The 27,320-nt window shown below is 31.4% G+C and overlaps 2 protein-coding genes across 3 annotated transcripts in view; both read right to left on the bottom strand.

Moving 5' to 3' along the window:
- Positions 1-13,652, bottom strand: part of LOC126743541 (DNA topoisomerase I, mitochondrial) — a 44,878-nt gene extending 31,226 nt beyond the window's left edge. Inside the window, exons 1-4 of one of the 2 annotated variants that reach the window (XM_050450675.1) lie at positions 13,486-13,652; positions 5,643-6,231; positions 5,168-5,334; positions 4,741-4,917 (exon numbers count right to left, since the gene is read on the bottom strand). In XM_050450675.1, the coding sequence (XP_050306632.1) occupies positions 4,741-4,917; positions 5,168-5,334; positions 5,643-6,231; positions 13,486-13,527 (975 nt within the window). In that variant the 5' untranslated portion in view covers positions 13,528-13,652. Of the gene's footprint in view, positions 1-4,740; positions 4,918-5,167; positions 5,335-5,382; positions 5,574-5,642; positions 6,232-13,485 lie in introns of those variants that run through there. The other variant, XM_050450676.1, reaches the window with a different exon arrangement.
- A 7,001-nt stretch (positions 13,653-20,653) lies between these two features.
- LOC126743548 (mRNA cap guanine-N7 methyltransferase) lies at positions 20,654-25,101 on the bottom strand. Its single transcript, XM_050450690.1, has 4 exons — positions 24,368-25,101; positions 24,101-24,310; positions 20,912-21,349; positions 20,654-20,850 (listed from the first exon to the last, which is right to left on the bottom strand). Exons 1-4 carry the CDS (start codon positions 24,987-24,989, stop codon positions 20,771-20,773), a joined length of 1,350 nt encoding a protein of 449 aa, XP_050306647.1. The 5' UTR covers positions 24,990-25,101; the 3' UTR covers positions 20,654-20,770.
- Positions 25,102-27,320: the final 2,219 nt, after the last annotated feature.

Below are 27,320 nucleotides of genomic sequence, written 5' to 3' on the forward strand. Positions count from 1 at the left end.
AGAACTAAAAAAGGGGCAGTTTGGGGCAGGAAAACAACATAGTGTAATAAAGTACACTAGTTGAGGTACTAATATACAAAAAATTGTCGAGGACATATGCGGACATTTTTTTAAAAGTTTTCTCAAAGATAGCTTAATATTAAAATATTGCTATTTTTTCATTTATTTAGTATTTAATATATTAAATAAGTGAGTATAAATCAGTACATACCTATATGTAACTAAGCACCTTTGGTCACTATAACACAATATAATATTTTCTACTTATACGCACAGAACCGGAGAAATACTTATTTTAAAGTGTGGGTATTTTATATGGCGACAAAATAAACAAATTAAATGATAAAGTTTCGGAGCTCCGTTGCGTTGTTTACACGCATTTTATAAAAAAAAAAATATTTGTGATAAGTGTCTGCAGCTATTTTGTAAATAGTACGGTACTTAATTTTATTATCGACCGACTTTTATTTTTGGACTTTTGTCCATTAGGCGCAACACTGTGCACTGGCCTAAAGCATATGGGTATTAGGTTGTGAAACCCAATGCTCTCAAGAAGAACAGGACAATCTCATATTATTTAATAAATTGAAAAGAAACTTATAATATGTCTTTTATCATCCTTTTCTCTTTCTTTGCACATTTCAACGTACATGCGCTACAATTTTCTCTTAGGATCCAATGGAAAAAACTAAATTAATCAATGCTCTTATAACTGATAGGTGAATAACTGAAACTGATAACTAAAAACGAAATAGCCAATTTATTTGAATAACATTATTGTTAATAATTAACATTAGGATAATAAATTAAAAATTATTAAATTAAGGCTATTGAAGAGTCTAGCTGTTCAAAAGCATAGAGCTACAATTCTCAAAAATGTATTCTCCAGAAGATTACATCCATGTTTTGAAAGCTTGCAGAAAAAGCATCCCAATGATGGAGAATCCATGAAAAATGGTAACTTTTTTAGTTTCCATTTTTAACTTGAAAAAGAAATAAGTGATAAAGTGTTTTGATAAAAAGAAGATTAACTGGTTAAAAATTAATAAAATAAATGTTTTTCTTTAAAAACCCTCGGTAGTTTCATTAGAAGCAACTAAGACTACAATATCTATAAAAAAAATTAAAGTATTAAAAAGGAAAATGACATTAAACTTCATTTTCTGGAAAGTAAGAAGCTCTTTGGACCTGATGGATAGCCTGTAATGGAAGCAACTTCAGGTTAACATAAAAACTTAAGACAGAAAATCTAAAATGAAATGAGATAAAAAATTAGATGAAATTAATTAATATGTTTTTCTTGGAACCCAACAGAAAGAGACTGAATCCACCAACCACTTAAAGAACATACATTGATATAGAACATAAGAACATAAATATGGCAAGCAAATTTCCAGACCTAGTCAAGGATTGACAATATTCAAAAAAAAAACATAATTGTTCTGGTCCCGCAATTATCAATTAAGTGTAAAATTTAAATAAAAAAAATTAAAAACATATTTTGATCTATACATGTTTGGCGGGGTTGCCTTGGATCTTGTATTTAGTAGCTCAGATTTAATTAGTGTCGAACGTGCAATAGACAAGATTTTTGAGAATAGCTTGCACCATACAGCAATTAGTTTTGACCTTTGTTGTGCAGAAAATTCTGATGATATAATATGATTTTGGTAAAGGAGATTACAGAGCAATTAATGATTGTCTTGCTGGGATAGACTGGAATCAATTGATTTTGGGAGAGACATCCACTGATGTCATAGTTTCAATTTTCTATAATGTGATCTACTCCTCAATGAAAAGGTTTATTCCTCTAAAGAGGTACAAAATTTCTTCTTTTCCATGTTGATTTTCTTCAGAGCTTCGCAGTTTGATCATAAGAAAGAAACAAATTCACAAAAAGTTTAAAATTAGTGGTCAACAGCAGGAATATGATGAATTTGTATTTTTGAGACATCAATGTGAGTACTTAACGAGAGTTGTGCTATCAACAATATATTAATAAGGTGGAAATGAATTTCGCTAGCAATCCGAGGTACTTCTGGTCATATATTCGAAATAAAAGAACTGGTTTTAGCCTTCCCTCCAGAATGACATACAATAACAGGATTAGTATAAATATCTCGGATACTGCAGATATGTTTGCAGAATACTTTTCATCCGTCTATTTGGATGAGCAAGTCAATGACATACCATCTTTTGATTTTGATAAATCAATTTGTCTGAGCAATTTAACTCTGTCAACGCAGGATGTTTATGAGGTTAATACTTCCTCCAAGAATAAGCTCTGCGCTGGACCAGATGGGATTCCGGCATTCTTCCTAAAGAAATGTGTTTGTGTTCTTACGAAACCAATACTGTTCATTTTTAACAAATCTCTAGGTACTGGTTCTTATCCTACTCTCTGGAAGAGAAGTTTTCTAAAACCCATTTTTAAATCTGGTAGTAGAAATGAAATTTCCAATTATCGGGCTGTGTGTAATGTGTAACCAATCTGAGGTGCCAAAGCTGCTTGACTGCCTGGTCAGTCATAGGATTGCCTGGAGTTTTAAATCTTTATTTAATCCTGAGCAATTTGGATTCATAAAAGGCAGATCTACTGATGCTAATTTGGTGCTGTATGTCAACTACCTCTACCGCTGCTTGGAGAAGGGACTTTAGGTTGACTCAATATATACAGATTTTTCCAAGGCTTTTGATAGGGTTAACCATGGCGCACTCTTGCAGAAGCTTAGGGCTTAAGGAATTGGGGGGCCTCTTCTTCAGTGGATCTCGGGATTAATCAGAGGTAGAACCCAGATTGTTAATCTTGGAGGTACATGTTCCTCTGAAATTTTGGTGCCATCTGGGGTGCCACAGGGCTCTCACTCAGGCCCTGTTTTGTTTTGCCTCTTTTTGATTGATTTAGTTTGGAAACTGGAAAATTGTAGTGTGCTAATGTTTGCTAATGATGTGAAGCTATTTAGGCCTATCACATCCCTCTCCGATGCTGTGCTCCTGCAAAAAGACCTTAATTTGTTCTTTGATTGGTGCCACTTGAATAGAATATCCCTTAATATCAATAAGTGCCATAAGATTACTTTTTCTAAGCAAAGAAACCCTATTGCTTTTCTTCATAAAATAAATAATGTAGCAATTGGTGTCAAAACAGAGGTTTCTGACTTAGGAATATTTGTTGACTCCAGGTTGTTTTTTAAAAGTCACATCAATCAGGTGACTGGTAGGGCAATGAAAATGCTGGGTTTTATCCAACAGTCTACAACTGATTTGTCTTTGTTTACTTTTAGATTACTTTATTGCTCTCTTGTTAGGCCCATCTTGGAGTATGGCTCAATTGTGTGGTCCCCGTCATATAACTGCTACATTGAGCAGATTGAGAAAACTCAAAATAAATTTTTAAGGGTGGCTGCTTTTAGATGTGGTTACAGGAGACAGGAGTATTACTATCAGTGGGTCAGGGATAACCTGAACTTACCCACATTAGAGTCATGAAGAACATTACTCGACTTATGTTTTATGCATAAGGTTTTAAATGCTACTATAGATTGTCCCGAGTTATTGTCTCTTTTTAAACTTAGGATGCCTTCCAGATTGAATACACAATCAGAAATATTGTCAGTCCCATTCCACCATACCAATTATGGTATTAATGAGCCAATTACACGAATGGCTCGAAGTGCTAATGGTCTGTCAGGAGAGATAAACTTTTTTGACTCTAGGATTACATCTTTTAAGGGGCAGTTAAAGAATATTATTTCATAGGGGCTTTAATTAATTAACTCATCTACACCTCTCATTGATTTATAGATAGTTTTGTATCTTTGAATATATATGTTTGTATGGGTATGCTATGTAACACTTTGTAAATAAATAAATAAATAAAATGTTCGAAGTTAGGTCAGCTATCATCCCAACCGGATTTCACCAACCTTTCAGACATTCCATATAGCAAGGGTTCACCAAATACAATTTTGATTGAATCAGACAGAAAATTATTCTAGAATACAATCTGGAACCAGCTACTTTAACCAATTCCTTATCAAGGTGATCCACTCAACCCAACCCTTTAGAGTTATAATAAGAATATCTCGATTAACCTTGTCAAAGTCTGTGTAAATAGAGCAAACTTGACACGAAAATTACCATTAAAACTATGAAAAGCATATTATCTAGTTTTGTAACAGAAAAAAAGAGTATTTTTAAGTTTGTTGAGCTACAATCACTGATAAGTAAAAATACCTTGAAAATGCTTCAATATATTCTTTCTTATGGAGTAACTGGAGCTTTGCAACAAAAATAGCTTTAAGGTTAGTGGAAATGCTTCAAAAATAGTACTCATTGGTTTAAATATGGTCCCAAAAAACAAATAATATTCTATTTAAAAGTTAGTTAAAAAACACTATTTTACAAAATCTTTTCGTTTATCAGAGATAGGAGCTTTCATTTAGTTTTACTTTTCCAGGTTTTTAAGATTAAGAAAGCGTTATTACTCTATTTATTTTTTCATGTGTTCATTTCATAAACCAAAAAGTTGTAAGGTAGTCCAGGTATACATACACAAACCACAAGAGACTTATATATTATACTAAATACATTATTTACAGAAAAAAATTTAGATTTTTGTGCATTAAATAAATATTAAAACACATTACAAAGCTAGTTAAATCTTACCCTATCCCTTCCTTGCTGCATGATAATTTTACGGTTTTATTAAAAATTCCACCTATATTAATTTTGACTTACCAAAGGCATATCCTCCTCATCGTCACTCTCCTCAGGTTCCTCTTTCACAGGCTTATATTCTTCTTCCTCTGCTTGAGAATGAGCATTGGTTTGGGGCTGATCCTCCTCACCTTCAGACATTTCAAATTGTGATTCATTTTTGTCAAATTGAGACATGTTATAGTCACAACTTGAAGCCTGTTTCCAAAACAATTAATTAGACAATAGAGAAGTAGTTTATTCTTTCAGTTGTAAATTTATGTACTGAAATGTTATAAGTCTCACTCTGTATAATCAAAATTATCTGGTTTTAACCCAATATGTCTTGAACATAGATGATTATCATCATCTTATAATTTTGATTATAATTGGAAGGAGACTTACTACTTTATGTATCTCAATAAATTATAACTTTATGATGATTTAAAATAAATATATAACACCATACCTGTGATACATTATTACACAAATTATCACTTTCATCTTGGCTGTTCTCTTCATCTTTGATAACCAACTTGTCATCGTCATCATCTGTACTCATAGATAATTCCTCTTTAACTTGAGGTTCGTCCTCTTCTTCTTTCACCTCTTCTTTTATTTTTAGTTTCGCTTCATCTGGTAGATAAAAAGTGAGGTGCAATCAATAATAAATTAGAAACTTACCAATCCAGTTTAAAAACCAACAATGCACTCCACAATGGGGGCAATACCCAAAATATCTACATTCTGGAGAATCTTTATCAAATTTTCTTGAATATCTAAAAGCCATTTTCAGGCTGTATGATTTTACAAATGATTTGGAATTGAATTGTGGAGAGACAACAAATTTTGAAATGTAATGATTGAAAACAATGAAGAGACATGTGACAATATGACAATGACATATGAATGGGTAAATTCCTAATTTAATTCTAAAAACTTACCCTTTTTCTTCTCCTTTTCCTTCTCCTTATCCCTGTTCTTTCTGTCTTTTTCCTTTGAACTGCTTGAATGCCTGTCCTTATCCCTATGCCTATCTTTATCCTTTGAGCTACTACTTGAACTGTGCTTCCTATCTTTATCCTTATCTTTATCTCTTGATTTCTCCTTGTCTTTATCCCTATCCTTTCTGTCCTTGTCCCTATCTTTATCTTTTGAAGAAGAACTAGACTTATAATCCTTATCTCGGCTGGAACTTTTGTGCGATGATGAAGATGATTTTCTGTCCTTGTCCTTATCTTTATCCCTGTGCTTATCCTTGTCTCTATCTTTATCCCTCTCTCTTTCCTTGTCCTTGTCCCTGCTAGAAGATTTGTGTGAGCTACTACTGTGCCTATCCTTATCCTTCCTGTCTCTATCTTTATCTCTACTTGAAGATTTGTGATCTTTACTACTCTTATGTCTATCTTTGTCCTTATCGCGATGCTTATCTCTATCCTTGTCGCGGTGCTTGTCTTTAGACTCAGATTTATGTTTGTCAGATGAGTAACCGTTTAGGCCATTTACGGCCGACTCTTCTGTAGTGCCATTGGTCTGAAGAGGAAAAAAAAGATTTTTTTTTAATTTGTTTTACTAAAAACAAATTTTTAGCAATTTAGCAAACAAATCACAGTAAAGGACCTTTGTCCATCTGAGAAAATAATACTAAGAGATTATTTCCTAAAGTGGGTCAAAGGCCTGTATTACCCTAGAAATGAATGGCACACCTGAGTTGAGATATAAGTTTTAAATTTGAACCAAGAGCATTCCATTAATTGTTGTAGAATGAGAATGATTCAAAACTGATTTCTTTTTATAACTATATATAATTAGAATGGCAGGAGATTAGTATGTTTGTTAAATTAATAAAATTATTTATTTGTATAATACCAGTCCCTAGAAAGGCATTTTTAAATAATAGTGATTTGTTCAAATTAAACACATAATATTTGTGGTTTATTTGAAATATATTGTAATTTACCAAAGAAATTGTTTAATATGTTTCTGTGTAAATTTAAATATTCCACTTTGTGTATGGGGTTTTAAAATCGTTAAAACATTTAAAAAATAGTAAATTATTAAGTAAAAATATTCCAATCAAGGTTCCAAAATTTATGACCAATATGTTACTTTTTTTTAAATATTATTTATTTATTAAATCCATGGCAATAGTGAGGTATTATGAAGTACAGATCAGATAAAAATGCCAAAAAAATCATACATAGTGCTTAGCATTTGTTTTCTGGTAACTATAGAACTTGGCTTTTGCAAGTTTTATGTGGTTTGGTTTTTTCATTATTTTAATAGGAGTAAAATATGTTCCCAAAAAGTTCGCATTCGACCCTCCTCAAGTTTTGGGACACAATTGGAATGTCCCTCAGATATTAGTCTTAGGTTCACTTTTATTTCAATTAAGCAATTTTTTTCAATTATGTTACTTGAATATTACAGGAAAATTACTTTTTTTTTCTTAAATTATCTAACTAATTATCTAACTAACCCATATAATGTCCATTAAGTTTAGAGACAAAATTTTTGAGAATTATTATCAATAGATTAAAGCCTTACTACATTTGAATTCAAATAATTAAAATGTAAACTATGTCTAAACTAAGTCACACACGTATAGTCAAAACATAAGACAAAGTGTGCAAAGCCAGGACTTTCAGCCTTAAAATGATGAACATCTAAATTAAAACAATGCAATGAAAGATTCAAATATGACCTGAACTACAACATAAAAAGTTGATATCTACATTGCAATATATACTATAATAAGTCTTAATTTCACACAGAAGATATATGAGTGAAAGGCTCCAAACTATACCACATACAAAAAAGTAGCAGTTCTCACATCATTTATCCTAGTACACATATGACGCATCATCTTCATTAAATAGACATACTTAGAATATGGCTTAAATATTAAAATAAGATAATACTACTTTAGGCTTTATTATATTAAACCTTTTATAGAAAAGGTGGAAAATTAAATGGTGTTAATAAAAAGGTGAATATTACTGTGACAGTTTTTACTTTTGATCTTGCGTCAATCATTGCAACATATTTTGATAAAGTGTTATACTGGGTAACAGAAAAAAGGGAACACTTAATAACTTTTTTACTTTTCAAGATAAATGAAATTTGGTATATTGATAGAATAGTCATAAGAGCATCTTTTGACATTCTGTTTTTTTTTGTTACCAGTTTAACAGGAAGTGACACAATTTTTTTTATTTTAAATGGGACAATTGGTATATTATTAGGTATTTTGATAGAATATAATATTCTGAGAATACCACATTTGCTACTTTTTGTTTTATATTCATAGATTTTTTTTTTAATTTTAAAATAAGGTGGCATAAATGCATGTTTGTTCTATTAATGTTTCATTTAATTTTTAATCAAGTAATCACAGAAAAATAATGTTCATTGTGTTTTATTACTTAAATCAGGTTTACAGAAATACAGTCAGTAAACACAAGAATTCTTTCAAAAACCTGGGGCAACTTTATTTGAATGACAAATAATAATTGCACTTGACAAGTATTATGTTGATTGAAAAATAATTCAAGAAAGCATCATAACACAACCTCCTAGTCCAGAAAAGCCTTCTATGCTATTTCTATTAATTAAATGCATTTATTTATATGAGTTAATTTTTTTTTCTTATGTAGTAGTTAGTAGTAGTAGTAGTAGTAGTTTATTGATGCTAGTAACCTTGGTCTTACACAAGTCACAAAATTAAAACCAAGAAAAACAGTGTATGTAGAAGTTAAAAATACAGTTCAATGACAAAGGAGAGGTTACAAAAATTACATACCTACAAGTCATTACATAAATTTAAAATCAAATAGAAACAAAAACATCTAGGCATAGGCATCAAGTTATGACATCTTAACAAGAACATAAATACTGTTGCTGAACAAAGTTATAATAGTAATAAAATTTAACAGAAAATCTGTCAAAATCTGAGAACATTTGTCATTCATTCAGAGGTGTGTTTATAAACTCATCAACGGAATAAAAGTAGTGTTCTAGAAGAGTATCTCTGATGGTACTTTGAATTTTTTAGGAGATAGCTGGTAAGTAGAATGTTGTAATTTGTTGTGAAGACTAAGGGGCAGTGTATTATTCTTTGATTTTTGTAGTTTTAAATAAGGGGGATGTATTTGTTGTGCACCAACTTGTTGTCCAAAGAACATTATTGGCTGTCAGTTATTGAGACTCTGGATTTTGAAAGTAAATTTTATTACTTCTTTGACACGTTTTCCAGTTTATTTTATATGAGCTTTCCTTATGTAAACAAATCGAATATCACAGAAAGTCTCATCAGTGGATAACGCCATTGATAATTAATGAAGACAAGCAATTGAGGCAACTTCATACTCAACTAAAGACCGTTCATGACCATGAGTTACTGACATCTTATAGAAGGAGATTGAAGGTACATAGAGAAAATATTGTAAATGCTAAAAAAGCCTATAATTCAACAAAGTTGCTTCCTTCTAACAATATAACTCGAGCCTCATGGGAAATTATTAACTCAATCACGAACTTGTCAAATCGCGGAACAAAGTGTGTTCCTAATTTGGTTACTGATAATGGAAAGAAAGTTACTGGCAACCTCAATATTGCTAATACATTTAATAATTTTTTTGTAGAGTCAGTACGAAAGATCACAGTTAATTTTCAGGCTCCCATGGGAATGAATGTGCCTTTCAACAGTTTATCCCAATCTCTTTTTCTATTCCCTCTCACTGAAGGAGAAACACTTGAGATTATAAAATCTTCCTCCAGGAAAAAGTCATCCGGTGTAGACAAGGTACCTTGATACTTATTGCTAGCATATGCTGAGCATATTATCTCTCCACTTACCTATCTTCTAAATTTATCATTTCAGTTTGTCTATTTTCCTAAAGAGCTAAAATCAGCTGTTGTCATACCTCTTCATAAAAAGGGGGAGACAGCAGAAGTGAGTAACTATAGGCCAATTGCTCTCCTCTCTGTATTCTCAAAGATCTTTGAAAAATCTTTTAAAAGAAGACTTATTGCATTTTTAGATTCTTTTGCTATACTGTCATGTCATCAGTTTGGATTCAGGTCTGGACTCTACATCAGATGCTATAATATCTCTTTATATAAATATATTAAATAATTTTGAATTGAAATTAAAATTTGTTGGTATCTTTTTTGATCTTACTAAAGCATTTGATACAATTAATCATGCTTTGCTATTAAATAAGATCTTTCATTATGGTATAAGAGGTCCAACTTATAAATGGCTTGAATCATATTTGACAGGTAGAACCCATGCTGTTAGATTGAGAGTTAGTGGTCAGGTGACCATATCTGATTGGGCAACTGTCGTCACTGGGTTTCCACAGGGTAGTGTTCTTGGGCCCAATGTATTTTTACTTTTTATTAATGACTTGCCTCTCCTGGTTAATGACAGCTACATAACACTTTTTGCCGATGATACATCAGCAGTTGTCTCGGGTACTGACTATCAGTCTATCCACTCAAAAGCCACCAAGTGTATAGCTGATATTGCGGGGTGGTGCCAGAACAATGGTCTTTGTTTGAATAGTTTGAAGACCAATTTCATTGTTTTCACTCCGATTCAAGCTATTCAGAACAGGAGCTTACTCCTTAGAGAGCAGTCATCAAGTAGCCTCATCCAACAACACTCCACCAAGTTCTTGGGAATTGTAATTGATAGACATCTATTGTGGGATCCTCAGGTGGAATCTGTGTGCAATAGATTATCCCGCAGCAATTATGCCATCTTGCAACTTCAAGACTATGTGGATGCATATACACTTAAAAGCTTTTATTATGCCTCAGTGCATTCCACTCTATCCTATGCCTTATTAGCTTGGGGTAATTCCTCCAGTATTGGGAGAGTGCTAATAAATCAAAAGCGCATTGTACGTAGATGTTTAGACTTTCCTTCAGAGAAACTTGCCGTGGTACTTTTAAAAAAGAAAAAATCCTAACTATAATTAACATCTATATCTTGGAGTGCGCATGTCAAGTACATAAAAATCTTTCAAACAAAGCAGATAAATTATATATCCCTTTTACCCGGTTGTCGCAGGTGCAGGAAGGTCCGGAAATTACAGCTCTCAAAATTTTTAATCATCTCCCATGTAGAATAAAAAGAGCTAAGACTTTTTCAACTAAGAGGGCTCTCAGGACCATGTTAGCTGACTGTCCTTTTTGTTTGTTGACAGAGTTCTTTAACTGTAGATTTATTGACTAAATTAAGTTAAATTTGTTTCCTTTCATATCTTTGTTATTTTATACTATTTTTATTAGCATTGTAGTTTTTTATTGACAATTCCTATACATTGTTATGATGTCGATGGAAATAAATGAAGAGTGAAAATCTAAATTTTTTTTACAACTATCTTTGTTTTTATAAATTTCAACAAGACAGTTAAGAATGTATATACAAGGAAGGGTTAAAATGTTTAATTCTATGAAAAATGGTCTACAGTGCTCCCTACAGTGAAGATTTAAAATCATCCTCAAAGCTCTCTTCTGGAGTTGAAACACTCTTATTGAGTGAGAGGAGTTACCCCCTAAAATTACACCATATGAAATGTGTGAATAAAAAAATGCATAGTATGCACAGGCTGTATGTATGGGCTTATTTATCCACCGATTTAAAAAATAATCATGCCAAATTATTAGAAAAAAAAATCTTATTTCAAAAGTGGTTGTTGCCAATAATGTGCTATTTAAAAAAATAATGTAAATGCCAAAATGACTGGTTTGGATATTTTAAATAGGTGTGTAAAAGCTATGAGTCAAAAATGCAATCAAAAATATTTTTCCTAGATTACTTCATTAAAAATTAAAACATTTAACACATTCATTACACCCTATTTTAAAATTTAAAAAATTGATTTTTTCTATAAGTATAAAAGTAAAATGTAGCAAATGCAGTATCATCGTTTTCAGAATAAAATTTTCTATCAAAATAAATAATAATATACCAAGTGTCTCATTTAAAATAAGTTAGTGTCACTTCTGGTTAAACAGGAAATGACAGAAAAAAACTGAATATGTCAAAAGATGCTCTTATAGCAATTCCATCAATCTACCAAATTTTATTTGTTTATCTTGAAGAGTAAAAAAGTTATTAAGTGTTCCCTTTTTCCTGTATCACCTGGTATATTTATTTAATCCATTATTAATTTGAAATTGTTTTGAACAATGATTCCATGCTTATATCCGATATCATTTCTAGAAATGATTCATAGATCTGATTTGATATATTTTCAGGCTTCTGCAATTTAGATGAAAAAGGGTTTTGAATCCATGAGTTTATTTTCATTTGTTTTGTATTCTGTTCTTCAGGAAAGTAAGATTCAAAAGTCCTTTGCAGATCATTGAGATATTGCACCAGTTCAACAAATATTTCATTTTGAAATATTGAAATATAAGGCAGATATAATTTATGTAAGTTTCAACCAGTAGGTACATATTGTAGTGACTTTCAGTAAGTATTTTTGTCATCATGGCATTATGTGAAGAGAAGAGAAATTACAGAGGATCTTTTTCCACATTGATTATGCATATTTTCTCATATCATAAAGATATCAGTCCCATGACCTTGATATTTGCGACTTCTTGATGAATAGTTTTAGTTGTTTTAGTTTTACCGTCTTGGCATTTCAAGATATTGGTAGGACTGCGAATACATTTATTCATATCAATTCTGCTTACCTACAAAATTGCCCTATATTTTAGCGCTTACATTTTCAGTTACCATGAACCAGTAATTTAAAATGTTTGTTGAAACAAAATCAACATGTGCTTTTCAGCCAAGTCTTTTGTACACAATTATTTTAAAAAAGAGAAGTGTAGAATCAAATAGAAGTAGAAATGTAAAAAGGTTGTGTTGTATTATTCTTTCTATCTGCATCATATGTTTCTTTTTAATGCTTTGTGGAGGACACATGTCTTTTGATAATAAGACTTATTTTGAACTCAAAAAGTGAACCCTCTAAAGATAGCACTGAATATCAAAAGAATCAAGTATAGCACACCTCATGGATTTTTACACAATTTTCATAGAGCTATCCTGGATTGAATATTTGACAAATAATACATTTAAAAAATATGTCTTGATCATGGCTAGATGAATTTTACACTATGAATGTGAGTACTCTACTATTTAACGTTATGATTCATTGTATAGTATATGCAATATCTAATATGAATCAGGCCTTAATAAATAAAAAAAGAATACTGATTTAGTGAAAGGAGCTGTACACGTTTAAATGGGCTTATTCAAAGGGAAAGCATTTAGTATGAACCCACATAAAATTGTTCATAAAAAAGTTATAAAAATTATATTTTATTTTTATGTGACCTTATTGCGAATGCACTATATAAAATACTGAGAAATTCACGTAACAACCTAATACAAAGGAAATTAATCGGGACACAATTCGTTAATTTTCAGGCTTAAAAAAAGATGGTAAAATCAGCAAAAAATACAGAAATTTCTGTTTCTAATCAAAGAAACAACCTTTATTTAACTATAAAAATAGTTTTAAACAGAAATTTTAAAGAATAATCGAGAAAATCGTAAAAAACTAACGGCGTGTTCGCTGGCGTTACGAGACGTATGCCTGTTGTGTGGACTTAGCCGCTGAGTCGCCATTTTGGGACTTAGAAAATTTTTCGGAACCACGATCGCTACGAGTAAAGCGGCCTTATTACGGCTTTTTAAGAAAAACTAACAAGGCAGAAATTTAAGGAATAAAATTAGAAATAAACGGGGTCACTTACCAGAACCGGATTTGCTTCGGAGGCCGAATTATCGCCGTCCATATTCGACAAAATCCACCTGAAACCCAACACAACACTGAAGGAAATGAGACTTTGTCGTTTTTACGAGAGGACTCTTCAGTTCTCTCGCCGATTTCAAAGTATCGAAACTAACCTTATTCGCATGCGTCAAGAGTGCGTCATCCCGTTGATGGTCGTTTGACATAAAGGCTAGGTCGGCTCTTGTCTAACGTTAGGATTATATGTGGTTGTCCTTGTTTAAAGATTGTGGCATTAACCTCGTTCCCGCGAAAATTCAAACTCACTATTGTCTTGACTAATATTTTATTCAAGGTTTTCACTGATGATGGTGACTGGTTTTCTTACACATGATGATGGTAAGTGGTAAGGTGCAATGAACCGTTACTACTATTTAGTATTTACTCTAGTGTCGATTTGCCACTAAGAGAATATTTAGGTGTGGGAGTATAAAATGGTTCGATTTTTTATACCTTATAATAACCAATTTTTTTGAGTCTATCATTACGAGCTGGTGGATAATTTATTTTGTATTTTTATTAAATAATATATTGTACCTATGTTTATAATTATTTTAGAATTGCTGTATTTCTTTCGAGCATAGAAAAGTAGGGTATGTATGTACGTAATATGGGGCCATTCAGAATTTGGCATTATTTTTACAAAAAAAAAGAACTCGGTTATAACCATAAATTGCACATGACCCAGTAATATATGGAAATAATATACAGTGAGGACGCGCAAGTTCAAACAAATTCTTTTAAAATTCAGGGGTGTGTTCGAAAAAAAAACGCTCGAACACGTTAATTTTTATTTTTTGTCGGGATTTTTTTATGATGAATTCATGTATACAGGGTGAACCAAAAATGAGCTGCGACTATCAACTTAATTTTTTTAAATAGAAACACGCATTTTTTAATTCTGTACTTATAAAATTTAAGTATATTTTGTATACCATGTCAATACTTATTAAGATTTTTTGCGATTAAATTTTTTTATAAATAACCATCAATTTTTGGAACATTTTAACACAACAAAAAAATTAAAATAAATCTTTAAATTGTTAACTATTAACTTCCTGTCAGTAACCAACTCGATATTAAAATTCTTGTAATATTTTACTTAATGTTTGAGGCCGGATTTGTTATATTTGGGCTCTAATTATATTTTTTAATTCTTCTAAACTTTCAGGTGTATCAAAATAAACTTTAGATAACCCCATAGATAAAATGTATAAAATCTAATGGGATTAAATCTGGCGACCTTGCTGGCCATTCAATAAAGAGGTAAGGTAATCTCGTACTGTTCGCGAATAGTGTGGAGAGGCGCCATCTTGTTGGAATCATATCGAATCTGCCGGTATACATGGTATTTCACCATTTGGATAACGTGCAATTAAACTAGGTACTATCTGATTTTGAGAAGAAGAGGGAAGTGGCTGTGTTGCTCGAAGGACAATACAAATCAATCACATTCGATCCCACTATGGTAAACTTCTGGGCTTAACCGACAATTAGCACTGATGATGGCTCATACGCCGAAAGCGCTCTGCTAAGCTTTTAAAATAAAAATTGCTCTGAATACATTTGGTTTGATTGATTTGTATCTGATTTTGAAGCAACTCTAAATATTTTTCAGAGGTAAGTGTGCCCTTAATAAAATTAGTGACCCACTATTGACGTGCCCACAATTCCTGCCCATACGTTTAACTTCTTGGGAAATTATGTGTGACTTTCCATACTCCAGTACGGATTTTCTAATGTTAGTATTAGGTATAAGACATGGTATACGAAATATACTTAAACTTCTATGCAGAATTAAAAAATGGAATAAAAAAATAGGTGTTTGTATTTAAAAAATTGAAGTTGATGGTCCTTGCTTATTTTTGGTTCACCCTGTATACATGAATTCATCATCAAAAAAAGGCACCTTCCTGCGCGTCCTCACTGTATACACTTACAGACTTTATACTGGGTATCCAGAAACTCTACCGAAAAACTTCACGGGGTGATTAGTTCTACAACAAGAAATAAGGAAAAAAAATTATATGAATGTGCGTCCTAAACGTCTTCATCATCGATCAAACATCTACAGGGTGTTAAAAATTAAAAAAAGGGTTTTTTTTATAATAATTTACTACCTTAGAACATTGAAAGACAAGAAATAGTAAATCAACACTTTGTTTGATAGTGAAGATAAATAGCCTTTAAAAAAAAATTAAAAAAAAATTGAAAAATAAAAAAAATAAAAAAAAAATAAAATATAAAATCTTGCAGTGGAATCGTAGATTAATAGGTAAACTGAAAATCCTGCGCGGTCTCCCTTCACTTATTTATTAAACATGATTCAGTTTTTTTTAATGTCCGACATGTTTCGGACTCCATCATCAGGGGATAAAAAGTTTAAAATTGGTATCAGCTATACGCCTCAAAGTTTAATTCTATGTGAAAAAAACCCTCTATTTATTTATTTATTTTTTTTATTTTATTTTATTATTTTTAATTTTATTTGTTTACATTCTGTTATTGATCAATACTATATTACCGAATATTACTATTAATACAGGGTTTTTTTGACATGGAGTCAAACCCTGGGGCGTATAACTGATACAAATTTTAAACTTTTTATCCCCTGATGATGGACACTGCTTTGTCCGAAACATATCGGGAATTTTAAAAAACTGAATCATGTTTAATAAATAAGTGGAGGCAGGATCTTTGTTTTACCTTAACTTTATTTGAGTTCAACATGTGTTCAGGGTCAAGAGGGGTGTTTTGTTTACAAACATATTCACTGATTCTCTGTTGTCAATTTACACACATTTTCAAAATAGGAAATTTTCACATATAATCCCAGTAAACACTTATTGTCCTGGGGACGTACTATAATGGCCGCTTGTGTCCTGCACGAGATGATCCAAATAAAAATACTGTGGGACGTTTCTTGAAAGTTCTGGGTGGAATTGTCAGGTTTAGGATATTTATGGGATGTCTGTGGGATATGTATATCCCCATATAGGGTGTCCCGGGAAATATGGGGAGTCTCTCGGTTTCAGGTAGAAAATAAAAAAATAATATGGAACTTTCTTGTAAAAAAAAAGAAAATACGGCCCCTTAAAGACACCGTTGCAAATCGGTTTTCTTAAATAACTTTAGAAGTGCTTGGTATAATTTATTAAAAATTTTACGTGATCAACACTGCTTGCAACAGAGTCCTAAAACACATTTACCCTGTTTATTTTATCAATATTTTTAGCGGACTAGGTTGTATGTATATTAAAATGCCTAAATTTTTAACACCCTGTATGATAAAGACTCGATTGAGTTTTAAACTAAAGAAAAGGCACTCTTGTTCATTATCGATAAAATAAACCGTTTTGGAGAAAAAAAAATTATTAAGGAATCAGTGTTTTATTTTAATTTAAAAAAAGTAAATTTTTTTAAAAATGCAGTGTGGTTCTTAGAAAGGCACCTTAACGAAATTGTCTAGAAAAATGTAAACCTATGTTTTTCTTGAAACGAAAAAACAACCTGAAAAAAGAATTTAATAAATAAAGAAGCTAATAATTTAAATAAAATAATTGATATCCTCTGTCTGATGATACACTCGCGGAATCGACGGACTGCTGTACTCGCCACAACAACCCTGGATTGTTCTTTACCGCATCAGAATCAATCCTGATTCTCTGTGAAAATTTCTCCCGTATCGACAGAATTTGAATACACCAAGGTTTTGAGATCACCCCATAGGTAAAAATCCAATAGAGTTAGATCGGGAGATCGAGGAGGCTAGGCAATGTATCCTCCTCTACGATTTGTATTTCTATCCAACGGTTTGGAAAAACGTTATTCAGGTGGCTCCTTACAGCAACGCTGAAATGAGGTGGGGCTCCATCATGCCTAAATACATGTTTCGGCGGATCGTAAGTGGTAAATGGTTCTGAAGGAACTCCAAATAAAGTTCTCCATTCAATGGTAGCGGAAATTATCTTCTATCAGCAATAGTTATTAGTGTCATATAGTCGTTTGAATTTCGTTAACTGCTTATCAGAAGAATGGTTCATTTAATAGAAACTTAACGTAAAATATTAACGCGGTAATATAATTGCTACCTGTGTTTTATTGGAATACTATATAAACTATTGGAAATTATATTTGTCTAAATATTCCCTTACGTCTCTACTAAAACGTGCATAAAGTGTAAAAAACATAAAGATAAAATAAAAATAAACATCTACATAAATGTGCACCACCATAAAGCTGGCAATACATTCCTCGTCAATTTACATCTATCGTGCCCTATGGCAGAAAACCCAGCAAAAGATTTCATAAAAAGTCGAAATAAACAGCACTATATATAAGTGTTGATTAAATTATTAAGCCCACACTAAACATTGAGTGTTAATTTTTGTTGGAAATGGCCTGGCCTAGCCTAATGGAATGTGGATTTTCGACATGGGAACTTCGTGTCACACCTCGCATAAATTTAGCCTCATCAATGAACGAAGTTCGAGAAAACCCTTTCATTTTCCTTTTGTACACTTGTATACATTGCGAATCAAATCTAGATACCTGGTCTCCCTTTTGTATAATCTTTGTACCTGTGGGTTATTCTACGGGTATAAATTTTCTTTGTGAAGCACACGCCATACACGTGTTGGTGGTAAGGTTAATTGAGCACCTATTCTTCTAACACTTGTCTTAGGATGGGAAGAAATCCAAAGGTTCTTCGTTTGGAGTTCTCTCAACGTGAGTATCAGTAGAGAACCGATCGTTTTTTCTTGAATAATTAAAAACTTTTGCAAAATTTTGGTGACTTGGTATTATTCGGCCTGGAAAACTCTTCCATTTACCGTCACAATCTCAGTAAACCGAAATAATATTTAGTGCATATTCATCAGTTCAAAATAGAGGCATTTTTTTATTGACAATAAGACACAACACGCGTCTTATTTTTGAAAAGTTGCCAAAAATATTTTGTTATAAGGCAATAACAATGAATATGACTTAAAACACAATTCAATAAAATAATTTAAACGTAATGAAATAGTTAAAATAAGAGCACAGGATGATGAAACCAATTTAAATCCTTTTAATTTAATTTTTTTACCAACTTCTTCGGGCGTGCCAATTTTTTTTTTTTGTGTATAATTTAATATAGTTTTATACACAGTTTAAACAAATACCAAAATCAAATCTACAGGATGGTTTTTTTACAAGGGCAATGTATGTAGATACACTTTAAGTTTTAGTTGTCTTTTTTGTATGATGACAGCACAATTGAAAATAACTACTGACGAAGCTACAGAGGATTTTATTTTTACAAATATAACAAAACCATCTTGTATATCCGCAATATAGTTCCTATCACCACCTTAAGTATGTACAGTGGGTCCTGGAACACCGTGTAGGTATATCTGGCTTATTTCGTACCTATTAATGATTAAGAATTTAATTATTTCGGTATTTTATTCGAAATAAATTCTATGAATATTCACGTACCGATGTTCTAAAATAAGAATCCAATCTTGCAAGAATCTCTACCGAACATTCTAATTATTTTGTGAAAATATTCTCAAAAATTAAAGTTTGGTAAGAAAACTTGAAATACTATAATATATACAGTGTGTCCCAGGATCAGCGAATTTATACGTAAAAATAACAAAAAAATTTTGTAAAATTTGACATCCAGCCCTGCATGGTTAAAAAATAAAATTTAGCATATTTTAATTTTTTTAAATCAAGCATGTCTTGATACGAGAATACGTAGAGCCTAATTTGATTTTTACGTTTTGTGTAGCTATTAATTTTTTTATTCATATTTAATTATTAGAGAAAAACTAACTAATTTATTTATCTAATAGTTAAATCACTGATCTAAGAGTAACAAACCATCCTCAAAAATATGTTTGTAATAAAATGTACATAGTACGTCTAATTTAACAGAAAATTTATTTTATTTAAATTTATTCAATGTAGCTACCTTCATTATCGAAACATTTTTTAATATCTTTTCCAAACATTTTAAAAGAATTTCTAATTTCGGTAATAAAAATTGCATATTTTGAATTAGAAGCATCTCTAATTCTTTCTTTTGGTAATTCCCTGACATTTGGTAATGCCTCGGAATAAACAATTTGCTTGAGCCGGCCCCATAAATAGGAATCAAAAGTGGTTAAATCAGGTGACCTTGGCGGCCATTCAATTGGACCGCGTCTTCCAATCCATTGATTCGGAAAGGTTCTATTCGAATTGAATTGTTTCTTGATTAAAAAATCCCTCAATAAAGTATGGTCCAATAATACCTAAATGGTAAGATATGGTGCACCATAGTCTCTCAGAAGATATTGTTACTTCGACTTGCGGATGTTTTTCACGAAAAAAATTCAAAAGGTACAAACGACATACTATTTCCACTATCATACGATTACACAAATTTTCTGCTCCAAATTTAAAATTTTTCTGTAAATTCTGATAATATTATTAATAACTTTACAATGATAATGACATAAGTACGTTTTTTGTGTACCTTTGACAGTGACAATGTTTTATAGTAGCTGCCACATTTAATTGAGACTGTTTATATTTAAAAATACATACATTTAAAAAGAATAAAAATATGCAATTTTTTTTTTAATTATCCAACTATAATATAAACATAAGTTAAAGGGTTGATTTGGATCCTAGATCAAATTTTGTTTATTTATAATTTGTTTCTTCTTAAACGTCCTCAAGAAATTATGCTAGCAATGATTCTGAAATAGCTGACATGTGCCATTCAACTGTAAAAGATTATATAATTACATATTTCATGTTTTATTTAATCTGAAAAAAATGAAATACATAAAATATATTGGAAATTAATAAATCCGTCAAATACCTGATTTCTGTCTAACCCACAGAAAACAGACCAAGGATTTTCCTCTTTGTGTTCTGTGGTCTAACCATACCTACCTAGATTTAGAAGTATCTATTAAAATAGAGCATTTTCGAGTTTTGCAAAAATACTCAATATAAGAAAGCATAACAAGATTTCGCAAAATAATTTTGCAATAAAAATGTAAGAATATTTAGTTTTGTTTGTTTAATTCGGCTTAATAACATTTATTGAACTTAAATGGGAACAATTCAGGATAAAAGAAAAATTGAAATAGCAGTCATTTTTTATAAAATATTTCATACATTTCTGCATAAAAAAAAACAATTACTCTTAGTCCATACAATCATAAACTTCTCTTTACAAAATATCTAATATGATTATATTGCCATTATATGTCATAGTTTGGAGTTCCATCGGCGTTCCACGACGTATTTTTTACTTTCACAAAGGCAAAAGTCAAATATAAAGCTAAAAAAAGAAAATAATTTTATTGGATCCGAGCCTTTACTTATTAGCAGAATAAACTTACATGCAGCTTCCCATTCACTCTTAGACAAAGTGCCTATTTTAACATTCCCTTGTTTCTTAATAAACTCTTCTGCATGGCGATAGTCGTCTAAATCACCCGCCAAAGTGGCCGTTTCGTGTGGAGGGTAACTCTCCATGGCCCTCATGGTGTTTAGTAGTTGTTTACCCTCCTCTTTCATCTTTTCAAAGAATTCATAAAATTTTTCTTTCATTACCAGCTTTAAGCCAAACTTTTTGGCTAGTTTTACAAAAGTGGGAAAATGTACAAGAAATTCGGGACAATTGACAACTCCATCCAGATGGAAATCATACTTCGCCCCAAACAAAGGAGGATCGTTAATGTTAAAATCCAGAGTTACTTGTAGGATGTCATTGCTGAAGCCACTGGATCCAGACTTTCTAGCTCTTGCTATTATTTCATTGGAATCTGGGATGGTACCTGACAAGAAAGTGGGTTGGTTTTAACAAAACACATGTTAAATTCAAAGTATTTTGATAATCTGTTTCCCTGTTAGCTGCTAAGTGTGGCTGTGAGACATACTTTTTTTTTAATTATTAAGTTTCACCCTAAAAGCCTGTGTCAATCTTTATTATTCACCTTAAGATATAAGATTTTTCAGAAAAATAATCATCTTAAAAATAGCTAATTTATATTTTTTTTAAATCTATCATCAAATTCATAAATTCATTCTTTTTTTGTGTTTAGGAGTGTTAAAATTCTTATTTTCGTGAAACTAGCAGTAATATAACTTTTTTTTGAATAGTTAGTATCAATATAGTCCTATAATTTTGCAAGATGTTCTGTTGATCAGCCTGTTCATTAACATTTTTGTACTTGTTTATATAACACGATTTTAGAATTAATTTTTTATAAAGGGTACTCTCTCCATGAGGGATCATAACAATGTTAAAGTTGAAGGCCAGAATGCTTATTGTTTAGATTTTTTAAATGATATTTGTGCTGGTTGAGCCTTTTGTGAAGTAACTGAGCTGTTTGACCAATATAAGAGGTAAGTATCTGACAAGAAAGATAATCAAGCCACATTATTCATAAGAGAAATGGGATCTTTGATTTTAGAAAAAATTACCTTAGTTTGGTTAGAAGACCAAGCTGCTGTAATATTACAGAGGTTTAAGTGGTTTGAAAATTTTACTCATTTCATTTCCTAAGAATGAAGAAAAAGGAAATTTTAAGCAGATCACTTCTCCATTTCTATTTTTTATTTTTTTATATTTATTTTTATTTTTTTTTAATTCCTAAATCTCTTTTTGATTGTAAAATCCAAGTTTTTCAGGAAAGCTGTTTTTTACAGCTTTAATTAATTCAAGATTATCTCTAATAAATCATCAGAAAGTAGACTGTTCTATCCACAAGATTACCCAACCAGTAAGAGAGAAGAAAACCAATTAGTTTGTATTTTTCCTCAAGTAGAATAAATGGTGGTGTCTAAGAAATTAATACAATCTGCTTGTGGTAATTCTAACATAAATTTTATTCTAGTCAAAAAATTATTGAATTTATCACAGATATCCCGAATCTTATTTTTAGGGACAAAAAGTATAGTATTATCCACATATTATTAGTAATAAATAGGTATTGGGAAATCAATGGTTGATAAAATCTTTTGTTCCACATGGAGCAATGCAATGTCAGCAATTATAGGGCTTAAGGGAGAACCCATAAGGCAACCATAAATTTGTTTAAAAATCTTGCTGTCAAAAGTGAACACAGAAAATTGAAAAATAAATTGACTTATAGAAACAAAATCGTCCAGAGGAATCATGAATTCAACCCTATGAAAATTTTCTTTAATGTAATTTAAGAGAGTAAAGAGAAAACACATCTAGAGAAATTAACTGAAAGTCTGAATAGCTTTGAAAGTTGATTTCTTTAAGTTACAATTTCAAAGGTATTTCTTACTGTAAATGGTGAGTTAAGAGTAAGGGGTTTAAGTAACTTGCTGCTAAATATGCTGCTAATTATTCGATTTTTTTTAGTAAACCTGTATTTTCGAAACAAGTAAACTTAAAGAGAGATCTACTTAAAAAGTTGTAGTAGATTCAGTCATATTTAAGCAAGCAAAAGCAAACTAAAACTGTCATAAAAGCAGGTTATATAGCAGATCAGACATCCTAGAAATGCAATGTATAGCAAAGGAAAGCATTTTGATTCCAATTCTCTTCATAATATTTATAAAGGAAATATTATCATTTGAAAACCCCAAATACAAGAATTTTTAATTATACAGACAGTGCAGAATTATTAATGAGTGGTAAAAAAATGTATGAGGTTTTTATTGAAGCAGAAGAAACTTTTGCATATGAAATATAGTAAATTATTAGAAATAAATATAACCTAAATCACGAAAATACAGGAAATTGGAAACAGGATTGTTGTATCAGAAAATACAATTTTCTGATACAACAAACTAAATTTTTCAATTCACAAAATTGTACATTTTACAAATTTTGAAGCAGTTTCTAAGTACAGCATTTAAGATATATTTGTAATTCAAAAAAGTGCAGTTAGGGTTATTAGGAGGATGTAATATGTACAGGAATGTATGAACATGACACCTAACTCTAAGGTGTCATGACTGTAATGTATTTTTGAAAACCTATTTAATCTTTTATTTAAAAGATAAGGACTTGTTTTGTGATAATTTAGCTCATAAATGAAATACTTTAATGTTAGACATCCAATACATAGACTAATTTTAACAGAAAAATGTCCACACTAATGTTTCAGGTAATTCTTCAAATCTCATAATGTAATAAAATGTTATCTTAAAAAATGCCTAATAGTGGTTTTTTAATATCATGCTTATAAAGGTGTTTGTTCTTGGCCACAATTAGATTTCAAAATTTTTTATTCAACTACCTACTAATAAAAAAGATAAAATCAAAAGTTTTTACAGGGATTGTTACAAGGGTACAAGGGTGTTGTTTTAATATGAACACACTGTATACAAATGGGTTCATTTATGATACATTAAAGTTTAGTAGGAATAATATTATAGTTTCAGTGCAAATAAAGTTACTGTGCCTTATAGACAAGTTAGGTAATTACAATTGGAGTTAAAAACCTAGATGAATTAATATGCTGTATGCATGTAATAACCATGTATGCATAAAGATTTCACTTTAAGAAAAACATATTAAATAATCAATAAACATAAATTCTTATTACCAATAAAATACCCCCCAGGTTGTAAGCATTCTGAGGCATTTTTCAGCATACACTCAGCCTGAGATAAGCTTTCAAAACTGTAATGGTAAGCAAACTGGCAACTGACCAAATCTAATTTAATTGAAGGATCATTGTACTTTTCCCGTATCCTCACTTTGCCACAATCTCCAGGGATAATTTCCATTGTAAAAATATTACCAGCATTCCACCCTAAAACAGTTTAGTCAATCATGATGGCTAATCGCCTCAGACTTAATTAAAAACTACCTCTTTCATTTTGAGCTCTTTGTTTCATATCGGCATACCTCTGCTTACAATGTTCTAAAGACACTTCAGCAATGTCAGTGCATATCAAATGACTTATATTTCCTTTCTTCCATTTGAGCAGATCTCCACCTTTACCACAGCACATATCCAGAACTCTTATTGGAGCATTATGTTGCTTTTTACCCTCCTTTATTTTTGTTAGGTACTCATTTATCAACATACTTTTTATCCAGTTATTAAAGCTGCGCATGTAAACTATTCTACTTTTGGATCTTTCATCTAGCCCCTTGTCTTCTATTAAGTTATAATGAGTTGCTACTACTTGGGCATGACTGCCACTCTCTTGAGTATCAGATACTTTAACAAATTTTTGGGGTTGAATGTCTTCCTCTAATTTTCTCTTTAAACTTTTTTTAGGTGGAGGAGAGGCATTTGGCTTCTGCGGCTCAGGCACCTCCGGTTCAGTATAATAATGGATTTTTTCAGTTCTTGGAGGAGATTTTTGAACATTTTCTGGAAGGGGTTCCTCCTCACATTCCTCTGAGCTCTCCTCGTATTGCCTGGAATCTGCCGCTGCTGCCGCTAGCATCAGAGTTTCCAATTCATCCCCACTTTCACTCATTTTACTATCAAATATCTTTGAAAACTTCAAGTTCTCATTTCAATTTCACAAATTATCGAACACCACAAACAAAAATTATAAAAAATTGTCAACATTAAACTGACGTCTGACAGAATGTCGGCAGTGCTGCCAACATCAGGTACAATCTCTATGTAATAGTTCTTCTTCTTAGGCCCGGTTGTACAATGGGCGTTCAACAACAGTTCATAAAGATCTCCGGTTCAGCGGAATTAATCCGTTGTACAATGTTGGTTCAAACGATAACCTGCGGTTCATCTTGAACGTCCAATTTGGAGCGTTCAAAGGGAGTTCAAGTAAATTTTTGAGATGAAATTAATATTTAGTATATCATTTTGATATTTTTTATTTAGGGCCAAGTTATGGACCGGCTGGTAGAGTGTCTGGAAAAGTTATCCTGCTAGTAACATTAAAAATTGAATTATGAACTTCTTGTTTGTCTTACCAGCGGGATAATTCTTGCTTACCAGTAAAATAAGTTAACAACTTGCACTACCGCCACCAGTTTTAAATATTTCCTGTTTGTTCTTGGCTACTTTTTTTCTTGGATCTTTTTTCTACCCTCATACTTTGTTCGTTCGTATTAAGGGTTCGAACCCCCCCTGACATAGGGTTTTTTACATTTAACTCTGCTGTCAATTTTTCCCAGGCCTGATCTTTTTCTTTCCAAGATATTGCATCAGTTTTTTTTTATTCAATTGTACCCGCATATTGACTTACTAAATTACAGAGCAAAATAACTTCTGTTTCAGAAAAGTTTACCGACCTCTTTTTTTCATAAGGTTATTGAGACATCCTCTAAAAAATAATGTAAAAAATTTAATAAAATTCTACCAAATTCACTGTGGCAAATGTCTGGTGGGATACTTACAAACAATTAGCAAAAATGCAAATACGTATTAATACTAGTACTAACAGAGAGAATATCGGATTTGGCACAAAACAAGTATACAAGTACCTATAACTATTATCACAAATTAAAAAAAAAGCCAAACACTTGCATTATTTTTGTTTATTTTATTTATTTTCTCAGGACTGGATATTCATAACCCTAATCTTTCATTTTTTCTTAAGATACAATTATGTTGTTGCCAAACTGTAAACCTTCTGCTAGTTAACAACAGGTTAAAATTTGGTTCATAATTCCTCCTACAGCTATTTACCGAGAGGATAGAATTTATCTGCCTGATAACACACAGGAACTTTACCAGCTGGTCCGTAATTTGGCCCTTATGTAAATACAGCCGCCTTTCAATAATGATTGTGTTTGGTAAGGTGCTAATTTATTAGTTACTAGGTACCCTAGATTTAGTTTACAAACCATAAATATAAAAATGGATCTTATTTAGGAAGATATTACGGATGACGAAAATTTTCTGGAATTAGTAAATAAAATTGTACACCCTAGATCATTACAGGTGTACAGGGATAGACTGGATCATTTGGGATGATAAAGAATTTAAGTCAAATTACAGTAATTACCCTATTTATAGACTTTAAAAATACTTTTAGATCTTAGATACAATATCATCAGCATTTTTGCTTTCAATCTGAATAACAATTGATTCTAAAAATTTTACAATATTTAAGAATTAAAATTATTTAAAACAAGTTAAAAAAACCTGTCATAGTATCAGTGTCATATTTTGATGTTAGACCTGTAAGTTGGCTCCCTAATATTTCATAGATATCACTCTGGCTTGCAGTTATTGTTATACATTTTTGCTTGGCTCTTTTTTTATATTCTCATACTTATTTTTTAGAAATGTAACAGTTCGAAGCGGCTCTCCGAGAACACTGTTAAATTTCTGACAAATTTTCTCCAAGGCCTCTGCTTTAATTTCATGATTGTTGTGATCCGTTTTCTTACATTCTATGCTTTCCTTGTATGTCTTTACTAAATTAATAAGAACATTTTCTTCTCTCACAGAGAAATTGCTTGCCCCAATTTTTTTCTCCATATCAGATAAGCAGACCCAAACGGTTTGGCAACCAGCACAAAAAGGCAGCACAAAACACTTTTAAACAAACAACACTTCGGAATTTACGGTATTGTTTGTGTTCAAAAAATACTTATAATCGGCAACAGACAAAAAACAAAGTAAATAAATTAATTAATTTTAATGAATAGGTTAGATTCTTCTTTTCTTTTTCTTCTTTTTTATGTGGCCATTGCATACTTTAAATAGAACCTAGTTTAACTAAACTTATACTGGAACAACACACGAACCTCTGAACTACGTTCTACGAAGAACTGCGCAGTTTAATAGAACTTAAGTTGAATCACTGCTTGTACAACCGAGCCTTATTGTC

This window comes from Anthonomus grandis, chromosome 13 (assembly GCF_022605725.1).
Source record: "Anthonomus grandis grandis chromosome 13, icAntGran1.3, whole genome shotgun sequence".
NCBI classification, from domain to species: Eukaryota; Metazoa; Arthropoda; class Insecta; order Coleoptera; family Curculionidae; genus Anthonomus; species Anthonomus grandis.

Bases quoted from the DNA above. Each gene is read 5' to 3' on its own strand.
- LOC126743548 (XM_050450690.1), bottom strand. From the start codon at position 24,989: ATGAGTGAAAGTGGGGATGAATTGGAAACTCTGATGCTAGCGGCAGCA. The intron at 24,311-24,367 runs GTAGTTTTTAAT...AAACTGTTTTAG, and splicing joins AAGAGCTCAAAATGAAAGAG to GGTGGAATGCTGGTAATATT. The intron at 20,851-20,911 runs GTAAGTTTATTC...TTCTTTTTTTAG, and splicing joins GAGTGAATGGGAAGCTGCAT to CTTTATATTTGACTTTTGCC.